The sequence below is a fragment of the Monodelphis domestica genome, chromosome 6 (assembly GCF_027887165.1).
Source record: "Monodelphis domestica isolate mMonDom1 chromosome 6, mMonDom1.pri, whole genome shotgun sequence".
Lineage (NCBI taxonomy): Eukaryota > Metazoa > Chordata > Mammalia > Didelphimorphia > Didelphidae > Monodelphis > Monodelphis domestica.
Genome location: NC_077232.1, coordinates 156,749,742 through 156,767,895, shown reverse-complemented (window position 1 = coordinate 156,767,895; position 18,154 = coordinate 156,749,742). Strand labels below are relative to the sequence as shown.

Sequence of the window (18,154 nt, the reverse complement as noted above, 5' to 3'; positions counted from 1 at the left end):
ACCTAGTTTCCCTCTACATGTATTTAGTTAATGTCTACTCTATATGTGTGCGATGGTGACATTTTTGCAAACCAAAATCTCCTTCCATCAATGAAATCATAAGCCTACATCTACTATAAGCAGACTGCTTTTCTAGACTCTGAGATACAGAGAGAAACAGTTCTTAGACCCTCCAGGAACCCACAGTCCAAGAGAAGACTTACTCACACAAAATTATTAAATAACATCAGGTTGTATGTGATTAAGGCACAAAATAAAGTGAATAAATAAGCACTAATTAGAGATGAATTCATAGAAATAGCAAATCACCTCGGGGTGAGGAGAAAGTCTCATAACACACTCATGGAGTGTAAGGTGATCTGTGAAGGATATATGGATTTAAATAAATGGAATAGGGCAAAAGTAAAGACTTGGAATCTAGAGTGAATCTGGAAATATGATTTCAAGAGAGGCTCATTGAATATGAATGTATTAACAGGGTCCTACAGGGTGGAATCAAAAGCTGTAATCACCCTTTCTCTAATCTTAATATTTTTTGTTTTGTCTGATTCCTTCTCCACTAACACTTGTATGGGCAGAGTAGAACTACTATCTCTATCTCTTTTAGACCAAATCATAAACCACAGACTCACCATTCAAAACAGAGTGGGTAGGTATTTTCCTCATCCCCAGGAAGTCTTTTCCTTAAAATTACCAACAAGATTCTAACTTGATACTACCTTCTAACTCCTAGTAAATTCTCCCACTCAAGGCAGCTAAGTATACATATGAATAATTCTGCATTTATTTTCACCAACATAGTTGGCTACTAAGAGCAAGGAAGCTAACCAGAACATTATTGATAAACTAAAGCTACTTTTTTAAAAAATCACAACTGAATTTCAGTGATTTAAAAAATCTTAACTAAATAGTAGAATTAGGACAAAAGCAACATTTTAAAGAGGGCATAAGATGAAGGAGGAAGAAAGAGTTTGGGGAGAAACTCAGATTCTTTTTTTTTTTTTACTTTCCATTTATTTATTTTGCAATTTTTATTTAATTTAATCTTTAAAAAATACTTTCCCTGTTTACATGATTTGTTTTCTTTCCTTCCCCCTCCCCAAAGCTGACAAGCAATTCCCTTGTTTGGTACAAATGTTATCATTTGATACATATTTCCACATTAGTCATTTTTGCCTTAGAGCAATCTTTTAAAGACAAAATTCCAAATCATATACCCATATAAACAAGTGATAAGTGACAAGTTTTTCTTTTGTGTTTCTACTCCCATAGTTCTTTCTCTCAATTATGGATAGCAGTCTTTCTCATAAGTCCCTCAGGAATATTCTGGATTCTTGTATTACTATTAGTAGTAAAGTCCATTACATTGGATAGTTGCACAATATTTCACTTTCAATGTACAATGTTCTCTTGGTTCTGCTCATTTCACTCTGCATCAGTTCCTAAAGGTCTTTCCAGTTCATAAAGAAATCCTCCAGTTCATCACTCCTTACAGTACAATAGTATTCCCTTACCATCAGATACCACAATTTGTTCAGTCATCCCCCAATTGAGGGACACCTCATTTTCTAATTTTTTTCCACCACAAAGAATACAGCTATGAATATTTTTGTACAAACATTTTTTCCTTATTATCTCTTTGTGGTACAAACCCAGTAGACACTCAGATTCTAATGGGAAGTCAGGGAGAGAAAGATTAGCATTCTGAGAAATAGCAAAGAAGTGGACTACAGAGGATGAGTATAGGAAAAGTCAAGAAGAGAAACCAGCTCTTTAAATCTTAAAAGAATCTTTAATTTCTCTGGAAACAGGCAGAGGTAGGTTGACTGGTGGTCCAGGTTCATCCCACATTAAGACTCAATATTTCAATCTTCACCTCCAGTTTTTATCCATAAAATTATTTATTTATGGAACTACACATATATGTATCTGGTATCTTACTAACATAAAATTAATTAGTTAATGTTAGGAATGAACTTTGAAGATGAAAAGTCATATAAATGCTCAGCAGCAGTATAATTATCATTACCATAAAACACACAAAAGACACAGGATCTTGCAAGCTAAATAGGACAAAGATGACACTATGGTAAAGCACAGGAGAGGATGATGGCCAAGGGACAACTTCAGCAGCAAGAGCAGCCATGGGCCACTTTGCAAAACAGGTAAGTTATAATAAGAATCACACAAAGGTGCTGATGGAACTGATTACTTTTATAACCAGCAATACGAGGGATAAAATTTATGAAAAAAAAATTGTAAATATATAATTTGGAGCATCTTCAGGTATTTTTTTGCATTGAGGTTTCAGCCATTTTCTCTAACTCTCTCTCTCTCTCTCTCTCTCTCTCTCTCTCGATGCTTTGAATACTCTGCTTCCTCTACCCTAGCTGCTGATCTCTGGCTTCCTTTACTCACCAACTAAAATCCTACTTTCTGTAGGAAGTCTTCCTTAATTGCAGTGTCTTCCCTCTATCCATTATTTCCTATTTATCCTGCATATTGCTTGCTTTAGATACATATTTGTTTGTTTATGGCCCCTCTATTAGATTGTGAGTTCCTTTAAGGCAGGAACTGTCTTTTGTCTCTTTTTAGAGTCACAGCATAGCACTTAGAACAGCCCCCAGCACATGAAAGATGCTTAATGGACATAAATATTTTTTGTATGATGCCTGAAAAAGAATTCTTTGTGTATGTATTTAGATTAAGACACTATTGCCCAATACTGAAAAACTTGTTTTGGAGGAGTAATGCATAAGTGGATATGCAGGCAGACTAACAAAAGGGCAATGTTACAGATCTTCTGATTGTATTACTTAGCTTCCAAGCAAAAATTGATCTAAGATTGGTCCATTTACTTTTTTTTTAAATATTGAGAAGTGGTTTACTTTCGCATTAGAATGGAAGACAAAGGATATTCTTCCTTCCAACTAGAGTGCTGTGTCCTGAAATAGGAGTACTTTTGTCTGAGAGTTAAGGTGATAGGATGAGAGTTTCTAGGGAAACATAGATAAGATCTTGACTTCTGAGCCAGTAGATTTTGTACTTATAAAAGTGGAGAGAAAATCTCCCATAAAAAGAAGGACTGTGCTGAAAAACTAGGTGCCTGTTTTGTCCAAAGAAAAAGCCCCAAAGTTCTATTTCCTAGAAATGAGTAATTTAAATTAGTGCTATTCTGGCTTAATATCTTGTTTTAGAGGAGATAGTATGAGGTTGGGAAGAGAGCATTTTCTGAATTGTAGACTTAGGTACTCTTCTAGGGTCTTTCCAGGATTTAACAATAGAAGGATTATTGGCACCACTTTCTAATTTAATGATTCCAGATCTGATTAAACTGAGTTTTTAATAGAAGCTTTCAATGTGCTTTGTAAACTATAAAATGCTATATAAATCTAAGGTATTCTTTCAGTCACCTCTTCATACTCAGTAAATAGCTCATCAGAAAATAGGCATAAGCCAACACTGACTTAACTCTATAAAATTAATTTGGCTTTTAGACACAAGCCAGCATTGAGAGCTTGTTTCTGACCAAGCTTAAAATAATTCTCTAGTGTCATCATATTATTTTGGCCTACAAACTGCATCAATAATAAATGATAAGGTAAATCACAAAACAAAAAACAATAAAATCACATTGTGATACTTCCCATTTCTTAATTTAAAACTGGAAATTACTTCAGAGACTATCTAGTGCAAACATCTCCTTTTACAGATGCGAAAACTGAAGTCCCAGGAGAGAAAATGGCTTATTCGAGACAAACTAGGGAGTTATCAGAACAGGTGGTATTTTAAACCAGGACTCCAGAACTAGTGTTCTTTTTCTACTGAACTACTGAACAAAATGAGCAGTTTGAAAAAGGTCGTTTTGCTGCTCATTTTAAATTCTCCTAGACTAGTGTTCTAGATGTCATGGAATGAACCCTCTCACCATTGTCCTTCCTCATACTTTAGAAACTGCAGAAAGGTTAACATTATTTAAAACATTGTTTAGTTACAGTTTGTTTTTCCTTTAGGTTTTAACAATTTTTTTTTAATTTTGAGATAAGTAGTAAATGTTTTAACTTTTAATAACTCTCATTTCTACTTTCAAAGAATGAATCTTTCTCAAATATGAAGGAAAATTACATTTTAGACCCTTTCTTTACTAAGCTAAAAATGAAGTAGATGACTTCATTCAGCTTAATAAGATTAAGTGCCTACCATTTTGCAAAGTGCCTTTCTAAACACAATAATGCAAAGATTAAAATAGATGGGACTTTTGTTCATAGTTATTTAGAATGGCTTGGGGGATGGAAAATAAAGGAGAAATGTAACTAATGTTAAAATTATAACAAAAAAGTCTATCTCAGAAAAAGAAATACTTCATGTCCAAAAGAGATCATTTTATAATGGAAAAGCTAGAATATTGGGGACATGTCCCCTATGTAAATATTGTATAGGGACAGTATGAGGAGGGAAAAGAAATAACTAGAATGAGTTAGGAAAATTAGAGAAAAAGGAGAAAACATTCAGGAAAGGCCTTAACCTTAAGCCTTTAAAAGAGCATTTTTAGCCTTTAGATCACTAGTCACCATTTGGTAAACAATGTCCCTGAGAGTAGGCATTTTTTCATTTTGTTCTTATGTCCAGCACCTAATAATACACCTAAGTAGGCACTTAAACATTTGTTGAATTGATCCTGATCAACAATTTCATCAAGACCATGTCATGCTGAACATATTCTTGACTATAATGCTCTTTTTTACATTTTTCTTATTAATGTCAACAGATTTTCTTGAAATTTCCCATTTAATAATAATAACAAAATTTCTAAAACTCTAAGTTTCGTATTCATGTAAAAATATCAATTTGGGGGAGTAGAACCAAGTTTGCTGAGTAGAGAAAGTACTTGGTTGAGCTTTTCCAACATTTCCCCCCCAAATTAAAATAAAGCCACAAATGGAATTCTGGAATGGCAAAGCCAACAAAAGAACAGAATAAGACATCCTTCCAGCCTAAGACAACTTAAGAAGACTGAAAGAGAAATCTGTGATATGGAGATTGAGGCTGATCTAGAACCCACATGGATGAAACACTACATAGTAGGCAATGTGACAGAAGATGGAGAGTAAAGGTATGTGGCAAATAGTCAGAAAAAGATATAGGGGATTTCTATGCTAGGACTACACGCAAAATCAGACGGTTTGGAAAATCCATTGCCTATACCCACTTTTAGGTCATAGTTCAAGACAGAAAAGAGCATTTTTGGTAAGGAGGAAGTAGGAGCCCTGAAGGAAACTATTCTTTTAGGCAATACAAGCTCAGGGACCCTGAGGAGGAATATCATTTTGGGACCCAAGTGAGTAGGAGCCCATCCTTGAAAAGGACCATAGTGCAGATAAGGAGAAAAAAAATTCCCATATCTATCAGTGAAAACAGAGGTGCAAAAAAAAAAAGGACTAAAGCTTAAGACAGCCCATCCTCCCAATGCTGGGAACAGAGCCCCAAATTAACAAAGTTAAAAATCAAGAAATAGGTTAGAAAATTAAGAAATAGGTTAGAAAATTAGTAAACAACCTCACACATACACACACACACACACACACACACACAAGATGTTGTGGGGGGTGAAGAGGTGCACCCCCTGGGTTTGGAAAGGATACCTTTTGGCAAGAATGCAAGACTCCAAAACTTAGCTTAAAAATAAAAAGAGAAATTTATTAATTTAGAAAGTAATGTTGAGAAGGGCCAGGAGGAACAGGTAGAACAGCAAGATGGAAAGCTGCTCCCAGAACTCATCAATTCTGGGGATTTTATACTCTTAAAATAAATGCTGTGTCATGTTTTGGATGTGACTCTAGAGTGGTAGCCACTCAGGCATTCCATGGGAGGTTAATCATCTGACTGGGGTCTACCTGGAGACATAGGGAATGGCCCTCATAAAAGATTCCTTTGTTGTAAGGGACAGATATATGTCTGAGATGTAGCCCAATAGAATCAAGGTATAGCCTGGAGGTGCATCTCTTTGTCCATCTTAAATCTAAAGGAGGATCAAAGGAGGGCAATCATCTTAGCATTCTATAGGAATCATTGGATGTTTTTAGGCTAGGAGTCAACAATATGTAAGGGAGCAAAGGAATTTCCCTGATAATAGTTTGGCTGAGTTTCTGAGGGTTCAATGCCCATGTCAAAACCTTGCCATAAAGTTAATATTGTGACAGGGAGGATCAGAACAAACTCAGAAGACAATGAAATTAACAAACATATCTACCTGTCCCCAAAAAAACTCAAAGGAAAAAATACAAATTGTAAATTGGACACAATCCCAATAAGAATTCCTGAAAAAGCTAAAAATGATTTTTTAATAAGTGTTAGAAAGAGAAATGGATTAAAAATAAGATAAAGAAAGAAAATCACGAAAAGGCATGGCACAAGAAAATATTGACAAAATAATACCTTAAAAAACAGAGTTGCCCTAATGGGAAAAGAGGGATTAAAAATCCCTAATGAAAATAATTTCATAAAAAGCATAATTGACCTGAAATTTAAAAAAATTATAAAAGCTTACTGAAAAAAGTCCATAAAAATTAAAATTTGCAAGTGGAAGCTAAAGACTTTTATGAGACATCAAGAAACAATAAAACAAAGTTAAAACAAAGAAAAGTAGAAGAAATTATAAAATGTTTCATCAGGGAAAAAAACTTACCTGGGAAATAGATTGAGAAGAGACAATTTAAGCATTATTGGACTAGCAGAAAGTCATGATTAAGAAAAACTGCCTAAAACTAGGGGGTAAAATAAAAATAGAAAGAATCTACCTATTGTCATTTGAAAGAGTTCCCAAAATGAGAACTCCCAGAAATATTATAGCCAAATTCCATGATTCCCAAATCAAAATACACTATAAGCAGCCAAAAAAAAAAAGAAATTATTCAAATATTATTGAGCCACAATCTGGATCACACAAAATTTAGCAGCTTTTACTGTGGAGGGTTTACAATATGATATTCTAGAAGGCAAAACCCTCGGGATTAAAACCAAGAATAACCTATACAGCAAAATCCAATATAATCCTTCAAGGGAAAATGGATATTAATGAAAAGTTGGACTGTCAAGCATTCCTGAGGAAATGACTAGCATTGAATAGAAATTTTGATTTTGAAATATAGAACTAAAGAGAAACATGAAAAGGTAAATGTTAAAATGAAATTAGAATAGACTCAAGAATGTTAAAATGTCTACCTTTCTATATGGGAAGCTGATATGTGTAACTTCTAAGAACTTCATCATTATTAGTGCAATTAGAAGGATCCTCCATAGAAAGTAAGTTGGGAGTCAATCATTTACGCTGGAATGACATTTTTAAAAAAGGAGAGGTGACAAAGAAGGATACCCTGGGATGAGTAAGGTATAGGAAGAATGGAGAAAATTATATCACAGAAAAGAGGCACACAAGGAAGTAGATGACAGGCAACACTTGAACCTTATTCACATATAAATTGGTTCAAAGATGAGAAAAATAAATGTACATGCCCAAGTGTTAATAGAAATGTATCTTACCCAACAAGGAAGGAGGAGAAGGACAAAAAGGAACTGCAATAAAAGGGAGGACAAATAAAAGTGAGTTGTCAGAACCAAAACAGACTTTGGATGAGGGACAGGATAAAAGAGAGAGAAAAGGATAAATAGAAGAAAAAAAGATGGTGGGAAATGTAGAGTTAATATTCATAATTGTGGATGGGATGAGCTCACCCAGAAAATAGAAGCAGATATGAGAATGGATTAAAAACTCAAATCCAACAATATAGTGCTTATAAGAAACGCATTGGAAATAAAGAGAAATATATAAAGTTAAAATAAGTGTTTGAATTTTCTGTGCTTCAAATGAAATTTTTTTTAAAAAATGACTACCAATCTTGATCTCAGTCAAAGCTAAAGCAAAATTAGATTTAATTAAAATGAATAACTAGTGAAATAATATCTTGCTAAAAGCTGTCAGAGGCAATGAATTAATATCAATTCAAAATATTTATGCACCAAATGATATAGTATCCAGATTCTAATTTTTTTAATTGAAAATTTCTACTTAACTAATTTAGAATATTTTTCCATGGTTATATGATTCATGTTCTTTCCCTCCCCTCCCCAGTTCCACCCCCCCCAGGAACTGATGCACAATTCCACTGGGTTTTACATGTGTCATTGATTAAGACCTATTTCCATATTATTGATATTTGCACTATGGTGATTGTTTAGAGTCTACATCCCCAATCATATCCCCATCAACCTATATGATCAAACAATTGTATTTCTTCTGTGCTTCTATTCCTACAGTTCTTCCTCTTAATGTAGATAGTTTTCTTTCTCATAAGTCCCTCTGAATTGTCCTAGATCATTGTATTGTTGCCAGTAGAGAAGTTCATTACATTCAACTGTACCACAGTGTATCAGTCTCTGTGTATAATGTTCTCCTGGTTCTTCTCCTTTCATTCTGCATCAAATCTTGGAGGTCATTACAGTTCACATGGAATTCCTCCAGTTCATTATTCCTTTGAGCACTATAGTATTCCATCACCAGCAGATACCACAATTTATTTACCCATTCCCCAATTGAAGAGCATCCCCTCATTTTTCATTCTTTTGCCACCACAAAGAATGAGGCTATAAATATTTTTGTACAAGTCTTTTTCCTAACGATCTCTTTGGAGTATAAATTCAGAAGCGGTCTTTTAGCGCCCTTTGGACATAGTTCCAAATTGCCTTCCAGAATGGTTGGATCAATTCACAACTCTACCAGCAATGCATTAAAGTCCCAAATTTGCCACATCCCCTCCAACATTTATTACTTTCTTTTGCTGTCCTGTTAGCCAATCTGATAGGTGTGAGGTAGTACCTCAGAGTTGTTTTGATTTGCATTTCTCTAATTATAAGAGATTTAGAACACTTTTTCATGTGTTTATTGATAGTTTTGATTTCTTCATCTGAAAATTACCTATTCATGTCCCTTGTCCATTTATCCATTGGTGAATGGCTTTATTTTTTGTACAATTGATTTAGCTCCTCATATATTTGAGTAATTATACCTTTGTCAGTTTTTTTATAAATATTTTCCCCAATTTGTTGCTTTCCTTCTAATCTTGACTGCATTGGTTTTATTTGTACAAAACCTTTTTAATTTAATGTAATCAAAATTCTTTATTTTACATTTTATAATTTTTTCTAACTCTTGCTCGGTCTTAAAATCTTTCCTTTCCTGGGGGCAGCTGAGTGGCTCAGTGGATTGAGTATCAGCCCCAGAAATGGGAGGTTTTGGGTTCAAATCTGACCTCAAATACTTCCTAGCTGTGTGGCCCTGTGCAAGTCACTTAACTGCCATTGACTAGCCCTTACCACTCTTCTGCTTTAGAACCAATATGCAGTATTGATTCTAAGATAGAAGGTAAGGGTTTTAGTTTTTTAAAAAATCTTTCCTTTCCCAAAGATCTGACAAGTAGACTACTCTGTGTTCACCTAATTTACTTATAGTTTCCTTCTTTATATTCAAGTCATTCACCCATTTTGAATTTATCTTAGTGTAGGGTGTGAGATGTTGATCTAAACCTAATCTCTCCTATACTGTCTAAAATGTTAAATGAGGAAACCAATGGTAAAAATACACAAGTGGGAGATTCCAAATTTACCCTTTTAGGACTAGATAAAGCTAATCATAAAATAAATAGGAAATGAGTTAAGATGGATAGAATGTTAGAAAAAGTTAGATATAAGAGATCTCTAGAGAAAAGTACATGGGAATAGAAAGAACCATATCACTTTCTCATATGCATATAGCACCTTAACAAAAATTGACCCATGCATTAGACCATTAAAAACCTTACAAATAAATGTAAAGAAAGATAAATATCAAATGTATCCTTTTCAAACAGTAATGCAATAAAAATTACATCTATAAAAGGCCATAGAAGCAGAGTTTGAAAATCAATTGAAAACTAAGTAATCCAATCCTAAAGAATGAATGAGTCAAAGAGTAAATCATAGAAACAATCAATGATTTCATTAAAATGAATGAGAATAATGAAACAATATTCCAAAATTTGTGCAACATAGCCAAAGCACTAGAGGAAAACATTTCACTAAATTGGTATTCCACTAAAATAAAGGACAGATCAATGAATTGAACATGCAACTAAAAAATATTTTAAATCTCCAATTAAACATCAAAATGGAAACTTGAAAAATCAAAGGAGAATTTAATAAAATTGAAAGTTAAAAGAAAACATTATCCTAATAAGTAAAATTGGGAGCTGGTTTTATAAAAAATATAAAATATATGTCATTACTTAATTTGAGTAAAAAGAAAGAAAACCAAATTACTGGTATAAAAATGAAGAGTGAATGTACCACCTATGAAGATGAAACTTAAAAAATTATTAAGAGTTACTTTTTGCAAGTATATGCCAGCAAAACTGACAATCTAAGTGAAATCAATGAATATTGATTAAAAAACAGAAATATAAACTGCCTAGATTAATAAGAGGGTAAATTGAATGTTTAAATAACCTTATCTCAGAAAATTAAATTGAATAAACCATAAAAGAGCTCCTTAAGGAAAAAAAAAACTTCCAGGAACAGATGGATTTACAAGCAAATTCTACCAAACATTTAAGGATCAATTAATTCTAATACTATATAAGTGATTTGGAAAAATACTTAGAGAGGAGTTATACCAAATTCCTTCTATGACATAAATGTGGTTTTGATGCCTAAACCAGGGTAAGCAGAAACAGAGAGCTATAGACCAAATTCCTTCATGAATATTGATACAAATATTTTTAAAATACTGCTAAGATTACAGCAATAAATCATAAAGATTATACACTATGACCAGATGGAATTTATACTAGGAATTCAGGCCTGATTCCATATTAGAAAAATTCTCAGCATAATTTACTATATAATTTATAGCATAATAAACATTTACTGTATCAAAAACCAATAAACAACATATGATTATATTAATAGAGAAAAGGCCTTTGAGAAAACATATTCACCTACTCTTAGTAAAAGCATTAGAAAGCATAAGAATAAATGGAATTTTCCTTAAAATGATAAATAGTGTCTATTTAAAATCATTATCTGTAATGGAGATAACCTTCCAAATAAGATCAGGGTTCGTGAAGCAAAGGTGTTCAGTATTACCACCATTATTCTTAGTTTTACTAGAAATGATACTTATACTGTTGGTGGAGCTATGAACTGATACAATCATTGTGGAGCACAATTTGAAAGTAGGCCCAAAGGGCAATAAAACTGTGTCTGCCTTATGACCCATCGATATCACTGCTAGATCTGAAGCACAAAGAGATAAAAGAAAAGGGAAAAGGATCTATCTGTGCAAAAAATATTCATAGCAGCTCTTTTTGTGGTGGTAAAGGTTTAGAAATTGAGGATAAACTTGTCAATTGGGGAATGGCTAGAATAAGTTGTAGCATATGTTTATGATGGAATACTATTGTGCTATAAGATATGATGAGAGGAGTGGTTTCAGAAAAACATGGGAAGACATATGAATTCATGCTAAGTGAAGTGAGCAGAACTAAGAGAGCATTGTACACTGTAACATCAATGTTGCAAGATAATGGACTCTAAAAGATTTGGCTATTTTAATCAAGACAATGATTTAAGACAATTTCTAAGGATCCATCATGAAAAACACTATTCACCTACAGAGAAAGAATTGATGAACTCTGAAGGTAGACTGAAATAATTTTTTTAAAGAAAATTTTAAAAGTAACTGTGTTCCTTTGCAATATGACTAATATGGAAATATGTTTTCCATTACTTCGCATGTATAACTGATATAAAATTGCTTGCATTTTCAAGGAGGGGAGAGAGGGTTTGGAACTCAACATTTTTTAATAAATATGAAAAAAAGACAATTATTTAGGAAATATTTTTAAAATATTTTTTAATTTAAAAAAAAACTTAGAAATGGAAGGATGTTAAACTATCTATTTTTGCCCACACCTGAGCAGGAAACTATTTTGCTCCTTCCCTGATGAGTAGTCATTCACTTTTCCTTCAGACCTCCAATAATGATAAACTTGCAATCTATTAAGAAAGCATATTGGCCAGTTGTAAATGTTAGGAAGGCTTTTCTCTTATGAAAGAAAACATTTTCCTAGAACTTCCCTCTGCAAAACAAACCTAATTTCTTTTCCATTTGCCCTTTCATTCCTAGAGGGTAAAAGGTGTTCCTTTTCTCCAGGCCAAATATCTCCAGTTCTTCCAACCAGCCCTTACATTGTCTTATTACTCATCTTATCACCATCCATAAGGAATTCATTTTTGAAGCATATGCATTAGGTACAAGCTTACATTGAACAATGTGCTTTCCAGTGATCAGAGAATATGAAACTAGAAGCCTAGTTTCCAATTAGGAAGTTGTAACAATGGTCTACTTGAGATGCATTGAGAACCCAAATTAAAATGATAGCATTTTGAAAACTTAGGGGTGGAGGTAGAATTGCATTGCATTGAATTAGAACAAAATTTCAGTGTATTGTACTTTAATAGTCCAATGCATTTGTGATTCCATCAATGTGGACACTCCCTCTGTCAGTACACATCCCAAGCCACCTATGATATTCACGATATAGAACTCTGGTCACGGCAAAAACAAAAATAAAAACAACAAAAAATCTGACTGTTAGAGATTTTCTTCTATATCTGTTAAGAAGATGAGTTAACAGCATAGTATGTAGCATTGCCCATCCTTTATCCTTAACTATTTATCATTCCACTTCTTGGGTTTATGGTCTCTAGTTTTCTACTACACTCATCAACTGTCTATTCAATTCAAATAAAACATGAAAAGGGATGAGCCTTTATTCTAAATACCAGAGTCAGTATTTAAACATAGGATATCTTTAGCTTACACTTGTATGTGTGCTTTTATCCCTTTTGCACAGGACAGGATTAGACACAGACATGAAACTCACAAGATCCGGGAAAATTGCTCTGACTATCTTGGTGGTCATAATTGCTGCAGCAGTCATTGGAGTTATCATTTATTTTGTGGTCTATGGTGAGTGTCTATCATATCAGGCCTCATACTTTAATGGCTTTACTCTGATTCTCAGATTTGGAAAGTTACTGTGTTGAGGATATTTTGTGAGTATTTCTCTATCTTTGAAATTTTTTAAGTTTTTGTCACAGGCCCTTAAAAAGGTAGGAGCTTTGGAACTTTGGAAAATGTGGGAGTTGCCAAGATCAATTCAAGCAGAGCTTAGACTTTCAGTTTTCTGTTAATTTGATATATATTTGACAATCCAATTCATACAAGACACTTTGCTAAGGCACTGGGGAGACAAAAACAATTTCTTTTTCATCTATGCCTATGGAATTTACATTCAAATGGGGAAGAGAACACATCCTAAAATAACTAGAGTAGAAGGAATAAAGTGAAAATACAATTAAGAGGTATTTAAAATGCAGTAAGAACTCTGAGGTGAACAAGTTTATGTCTTGCTAGAAGTATTAGAGATGGCTTCATTGAGAATCACAAGACCACAGAATTTGAGTTGGAAAAAACCTCAGCTGCTATCTAGTCCAAGATGTTAAATCCTTTGCCAATTGAACTCAACTCAGGAAACACACTAGTTAAACCACTAAGCACTTATATTAAGCACATTGTATGCACTAGGCACTATGCTTAGCACTGGGAATACAAAGAAAAAGCAAAAATAGTTCTATTCCTCAAGGAGCTTACATTTTAATGGTGCATATTATATGAAAGCAAGTGGGTAGGGGGAAACAAGTCTGGAAAAGGTATGCTGATATCAATGAAGCACCTTGAATATATATTTTTCTCCTAAAAAGGATTTATTCCTTCTCTCTCTCTCTCTCTCTCTCTCTCTCTCTCTCTCTCTCTCTCTCTCACTCTCTCTCATTCTCACACATACATACACACACTTAATATCACACTAATATGTCCCATTGCTTCTTTCTTTAAGGGCTTTACAAAATTTCTTTTCTAGAAACAAGCAGAAAGGTTGGATAGAGAAAATGGTTATTCAAGATTTTGTTGTATAAATTTTCCCAAATTGAAGAAATAGGGAAGTCATACCTAGAGAAGGGACAAATATTGGTAGAAGTTGCCTTTTTAATGATAACAGCAAGAAGCATGCTGGTACATGCTTAATAACAAGGGGAAGGGAAATACTCCATGACACATTTTTTAAGTTTAATATTCATTATTAACAACTTTCCAAAATCTAAATAATCAACAAAACAATAAATAAAAACTGATTTGTAGCTCTACTGATTTCCACTGTGTAAATGCTCAATCAGCTGGTACTTGAGCTCAGACAGCACACCCCTAAAACCACATCACATTTACATATCTCAGTGTTTGCAAAGAACTTTATACATATTATCTCCTTGTGCATTATATTAACCCTTTGAAGTAACCTCAGAACTCAGAAAAAACTGAGGTTCAGAGAAGTCAAGTAATTTACCCAGAGTTAAACATATTATCTAAGGAGTTCAAAGCCAGATCTCCCCAACCTCTATATGCTGAACTCATCCCTGTTATACCACATCTCCTCTCCCTTTTTAAAAATATGTATAGATCTTGGTGAAGTATAAAATATGCCAGATTGGAATCAGAAGAGAGGTATAAGTCCCAGATTTTCTACCTACTATATAGCAAGCAAATAATTTAACCTCTATAACTCCAGAAAACACAAATAATAACCACCTCACAGGGTTATTGTTATAAGGATAAAATAAGATACAATGTGTAAAATGTTTATAAAACTTCCTATTATTATTTTCCTTCAGCCTCCCCAACTACTTTACTTTTATTTTGAATGCAGTATATACATATATATGTATATGTATATGTATATATATATGTATATATATATATATATATATATGTATATATATATATATATAGTCTTCCCTAATCCCCAAAGAAGGGAAGTGAATGAGCATTTCTATAGCACCTACCATGTGCCTGGCACTGTGCTAAGTGCTTTTCATTATTATGTCATTTGATCTTCACAATGACCCCATGGGGTTGGTCCTGTTTTTATCCCAATTTTACTAATAAGAAAATTCAGGCAAACAGAAACAAAGTGACTTATCCCAGGTCATACAACTAATAAGTGTGTGAGACAAGATTTAAGTTCAGTTCTCCTGACACACTGTCCACGGTGCCATCAGTTAGCATATAAACTCCTTGGAAACATAGATTGTTTCTTTTTTTTTGTCTTTGAAGCTCTATGGCTTGGCATATTACCCTTCATAGCAGATACTTAATAAATCCTTCTTTCTTGCTTGATTGAACCTAGAATGGTATTTATAATCAAATTGAGGAATGAACCAACATTGCTAAAATTATTTTTCTTTAAAAATGAAATTTGTATATTATTTCTCAGAATCATCTTTCAAATATTAAATATATTTGATAGACCAACCCTTCTTATACACACACATATATTTTCTAAGCTAGCCCTTGGTAAAATAAAATTTTATGCAAATATATCACTTTCCTTCTACCAGAGTTCATTTCGGTCAAATAGGCAATGATATTTGTTGATCGCCAAGTCTGTGCATAACATGAAACTGTTGTTTTCTGGAGCACATAGAAAAGGCTGGGCAAATCACACTGTGTACTTACTCTCCACCTCCACATTTTAAACAAATGAATTCAGGTTACAATGAACACCAAGGTTATTTTTGAAGGTGAAAATTAGTGGCAAAAGGCGAGGGCAATTTTACCCACTTCATCTTAAATGAGAGTGGAGGAAGTTACTGAATGTATATATGTATGATTATACATGTGGTACATGTGGGTATATTACACTTGAATTATGAACATACAAATTTTGTTCTAGGTGCTTTTTTATATCAACTAACCAAAGTGACTGCCTTCTCCATGCCCCCTCAAACTGCTGACACAGCATAATCCCCCAAAACACTGGTCAAGGAGAATCACTCTGTTGTACAAAGAACAGAAGAAATCATAATGGAGTTATGAGGGGAAAGGTGAAAATAATACTAAACTAGGAAATAAGAGACCTATATTTTATTCCTAGACTTCCCACTAACTGCATGGCCTTTTCTGAATTATTTCACCTGTAATATTTATTGGGAAAGGAAATAGGATTGGGGAAAATGGGGATAAATGGGAGGTTTCTATGGGGGTAAGGAGGAGATAAGGAGAGAGAGGGAACACTGCTTGGTGAGGCAAGGGAGGGAGATGCCCCCTGCTGAGAGGAAACAGCAGGGGTCCAAAATGGACAGTTTGTCTTTAAATGACTGAAACTGAAGTTCAGCTCCCTCTATGACCAGAAAAGATAGTCCACTTATCTGACTGCGAATTCAAATAATATAAAGTTTAATAATCCAGTTGGAATTGGAGTTTTTCCTTAGCTTCAGAGTATAGGGCCAGGCCCCAGAGGCTGGCAGAGGGTTTGTCCCACTCCCGTCTACTCTCCTTGTTCTAATTCAGAATCTTAGCAGTAGACAGAAAGCAAACAAGAACAATTCTAACCTTCAGAAGCCTGTGTCTTCCGGCTGAACCAAGAAGAGCATGCCACTCCAGACTGGGCTGAACAAGCTCCCCTCTCCTCCAACACCAGGACACCAGTCTTTTTTCCAGCAGCAAGGAAGTGCTAGTCACAAGATCCAGCTGCCACTCCCAGTTGGACCTTCCCCCACACAAACTGTTAGTCTAGTTTCCTTTCTACAATCGTCCCCTTTTTTTGGTTGTTGTTGTGACCTTCCCAAGGTCACATATTTATATTATAGTTACCAATTTACTAAATCTACTCTAAGGAATTCTTAGCAGGAAAATTTGGGCAAGGGTAGTTTTGGGGTTTTACAATAATTTCAGTACAATAAATGTTGAACAAAACTATTACAAGAAATTTGAATCTTTGCGCTAATACTACTTACTCTAAGTTAACTAAACTAATACATTATTTATAGAAATTATTTACATATAATATAACAATACACATTGTTCCACATCATGATGTCAGTCAAATAGAAATATCTATTGATCTTTATATTTGCCTAAGACCTTATGGAACTAACTATATATTTACATTTTGCATAAATACAATTTCAGACACTTGTTTATATAAACAAGGTCTCTCAATATGTCAGTTTGTGATTTTGTGTTTTGTGTCTAATAGTGTTTGTTGAATTAATACTTATCAAGTTTCTTCAGATTTCCACTTCTCATGTTGACTGATGGATCTCTTCATTCTTCCTAGTTATGTAGTGATGCATGCTATTTCCCTAATATGTGAAATCACTTTTATTTTATTATGTCAACACACTCAGTCTTACATATGTCTCATTTTTGATCTGTCCTCTTCTTATATAAACACATTTACAAAGTTCAAAGTCTTAGCTGTCCATTCCAGATTTTCCTCTTTGTTTCTTGTCTCTACAATCTTTTCTTGATGCTTTTCCTCTGGGCTGGTTTAAAATCTTTTCCTCTGGGATGCTTTTCCTCTGGGATGCTTTTCCTCTGGGTTGCTTTTCCTCTGGGTTGCTTTTCCTCTGGGTTGCTTTTCCTCTGGGTTGTTTTTCCTCTGGGCTGGAAAGTTGTCTCGAATATTACGTGTCACTATTATTTCTTTGTGTTGTACTTCTTATGTTAATCAGTTTTTGTTTCCATTTCTCAGCCCTATCTGTTGTCTAATTATCTTCGATGTCTGTTACAGTGGTGTTGAACTTTTTCTGGTTTCACATGGGAACAGTGAAACCATGAGTCTTTCCCTGCAACTTTTATAGCTGTTGGGGTAGTAAGCAATACTTCATGTGGTCCAGTCCATTTTATGTCTGTGGCCAATTTTCTATTGAAATTTTTTAAGTATACTATGTCTCCTGGTTTGATGTTGTGCAAATTGTAATCCAGGGGTACTGTTTGTTGTATCAAGCCCATTTCATGCAATTCTGCTATTCTTGTCTGTAAAGCTTGTATGTATTTTGTTAATTGACAGTCTAGTTTGTGAGAAGTTCTACATCAGAGAAAGGAAGATGTGATAGGAGCATTACATTGTTTTCTTCTTCTTCCTTTTGTTTTGGATCAGGTATATGATTTTCTTGTACTGCCAATTTAGTGTCTCTATCCACTTTATCCACTTCCACATAC

At 34.0% G+C, this 18,154-nt stretch overlaps 1 protein-coding gene across 1 annotated transcript in view; it reads left to right on the top strand.

The window, feature by feature from the left end:
• The first annotated feature begins 2,109 nt into the window (after positions 1-2,109).
• LOC100012939 (transmembrane protease serine 11C-like) overlaps positions 2,110-18,154 on the top strand; it is a 103,543-nt gene continuing 87,498 nt past the window's right edge. Inside the window, exons 1-2 of the mRNA XM_016423223.2 lie at positions 2,110-2,165; positions 12,948-13,063. Of these exons, the coding sequence (XP_016278709.2) occupies positions 2,110-2,165; positions 12,948-13,063 (172 nt within the window). The remainder of the gene's footprint in view (positions 2,166-12,947; positions 13,064-18,154) is intronic.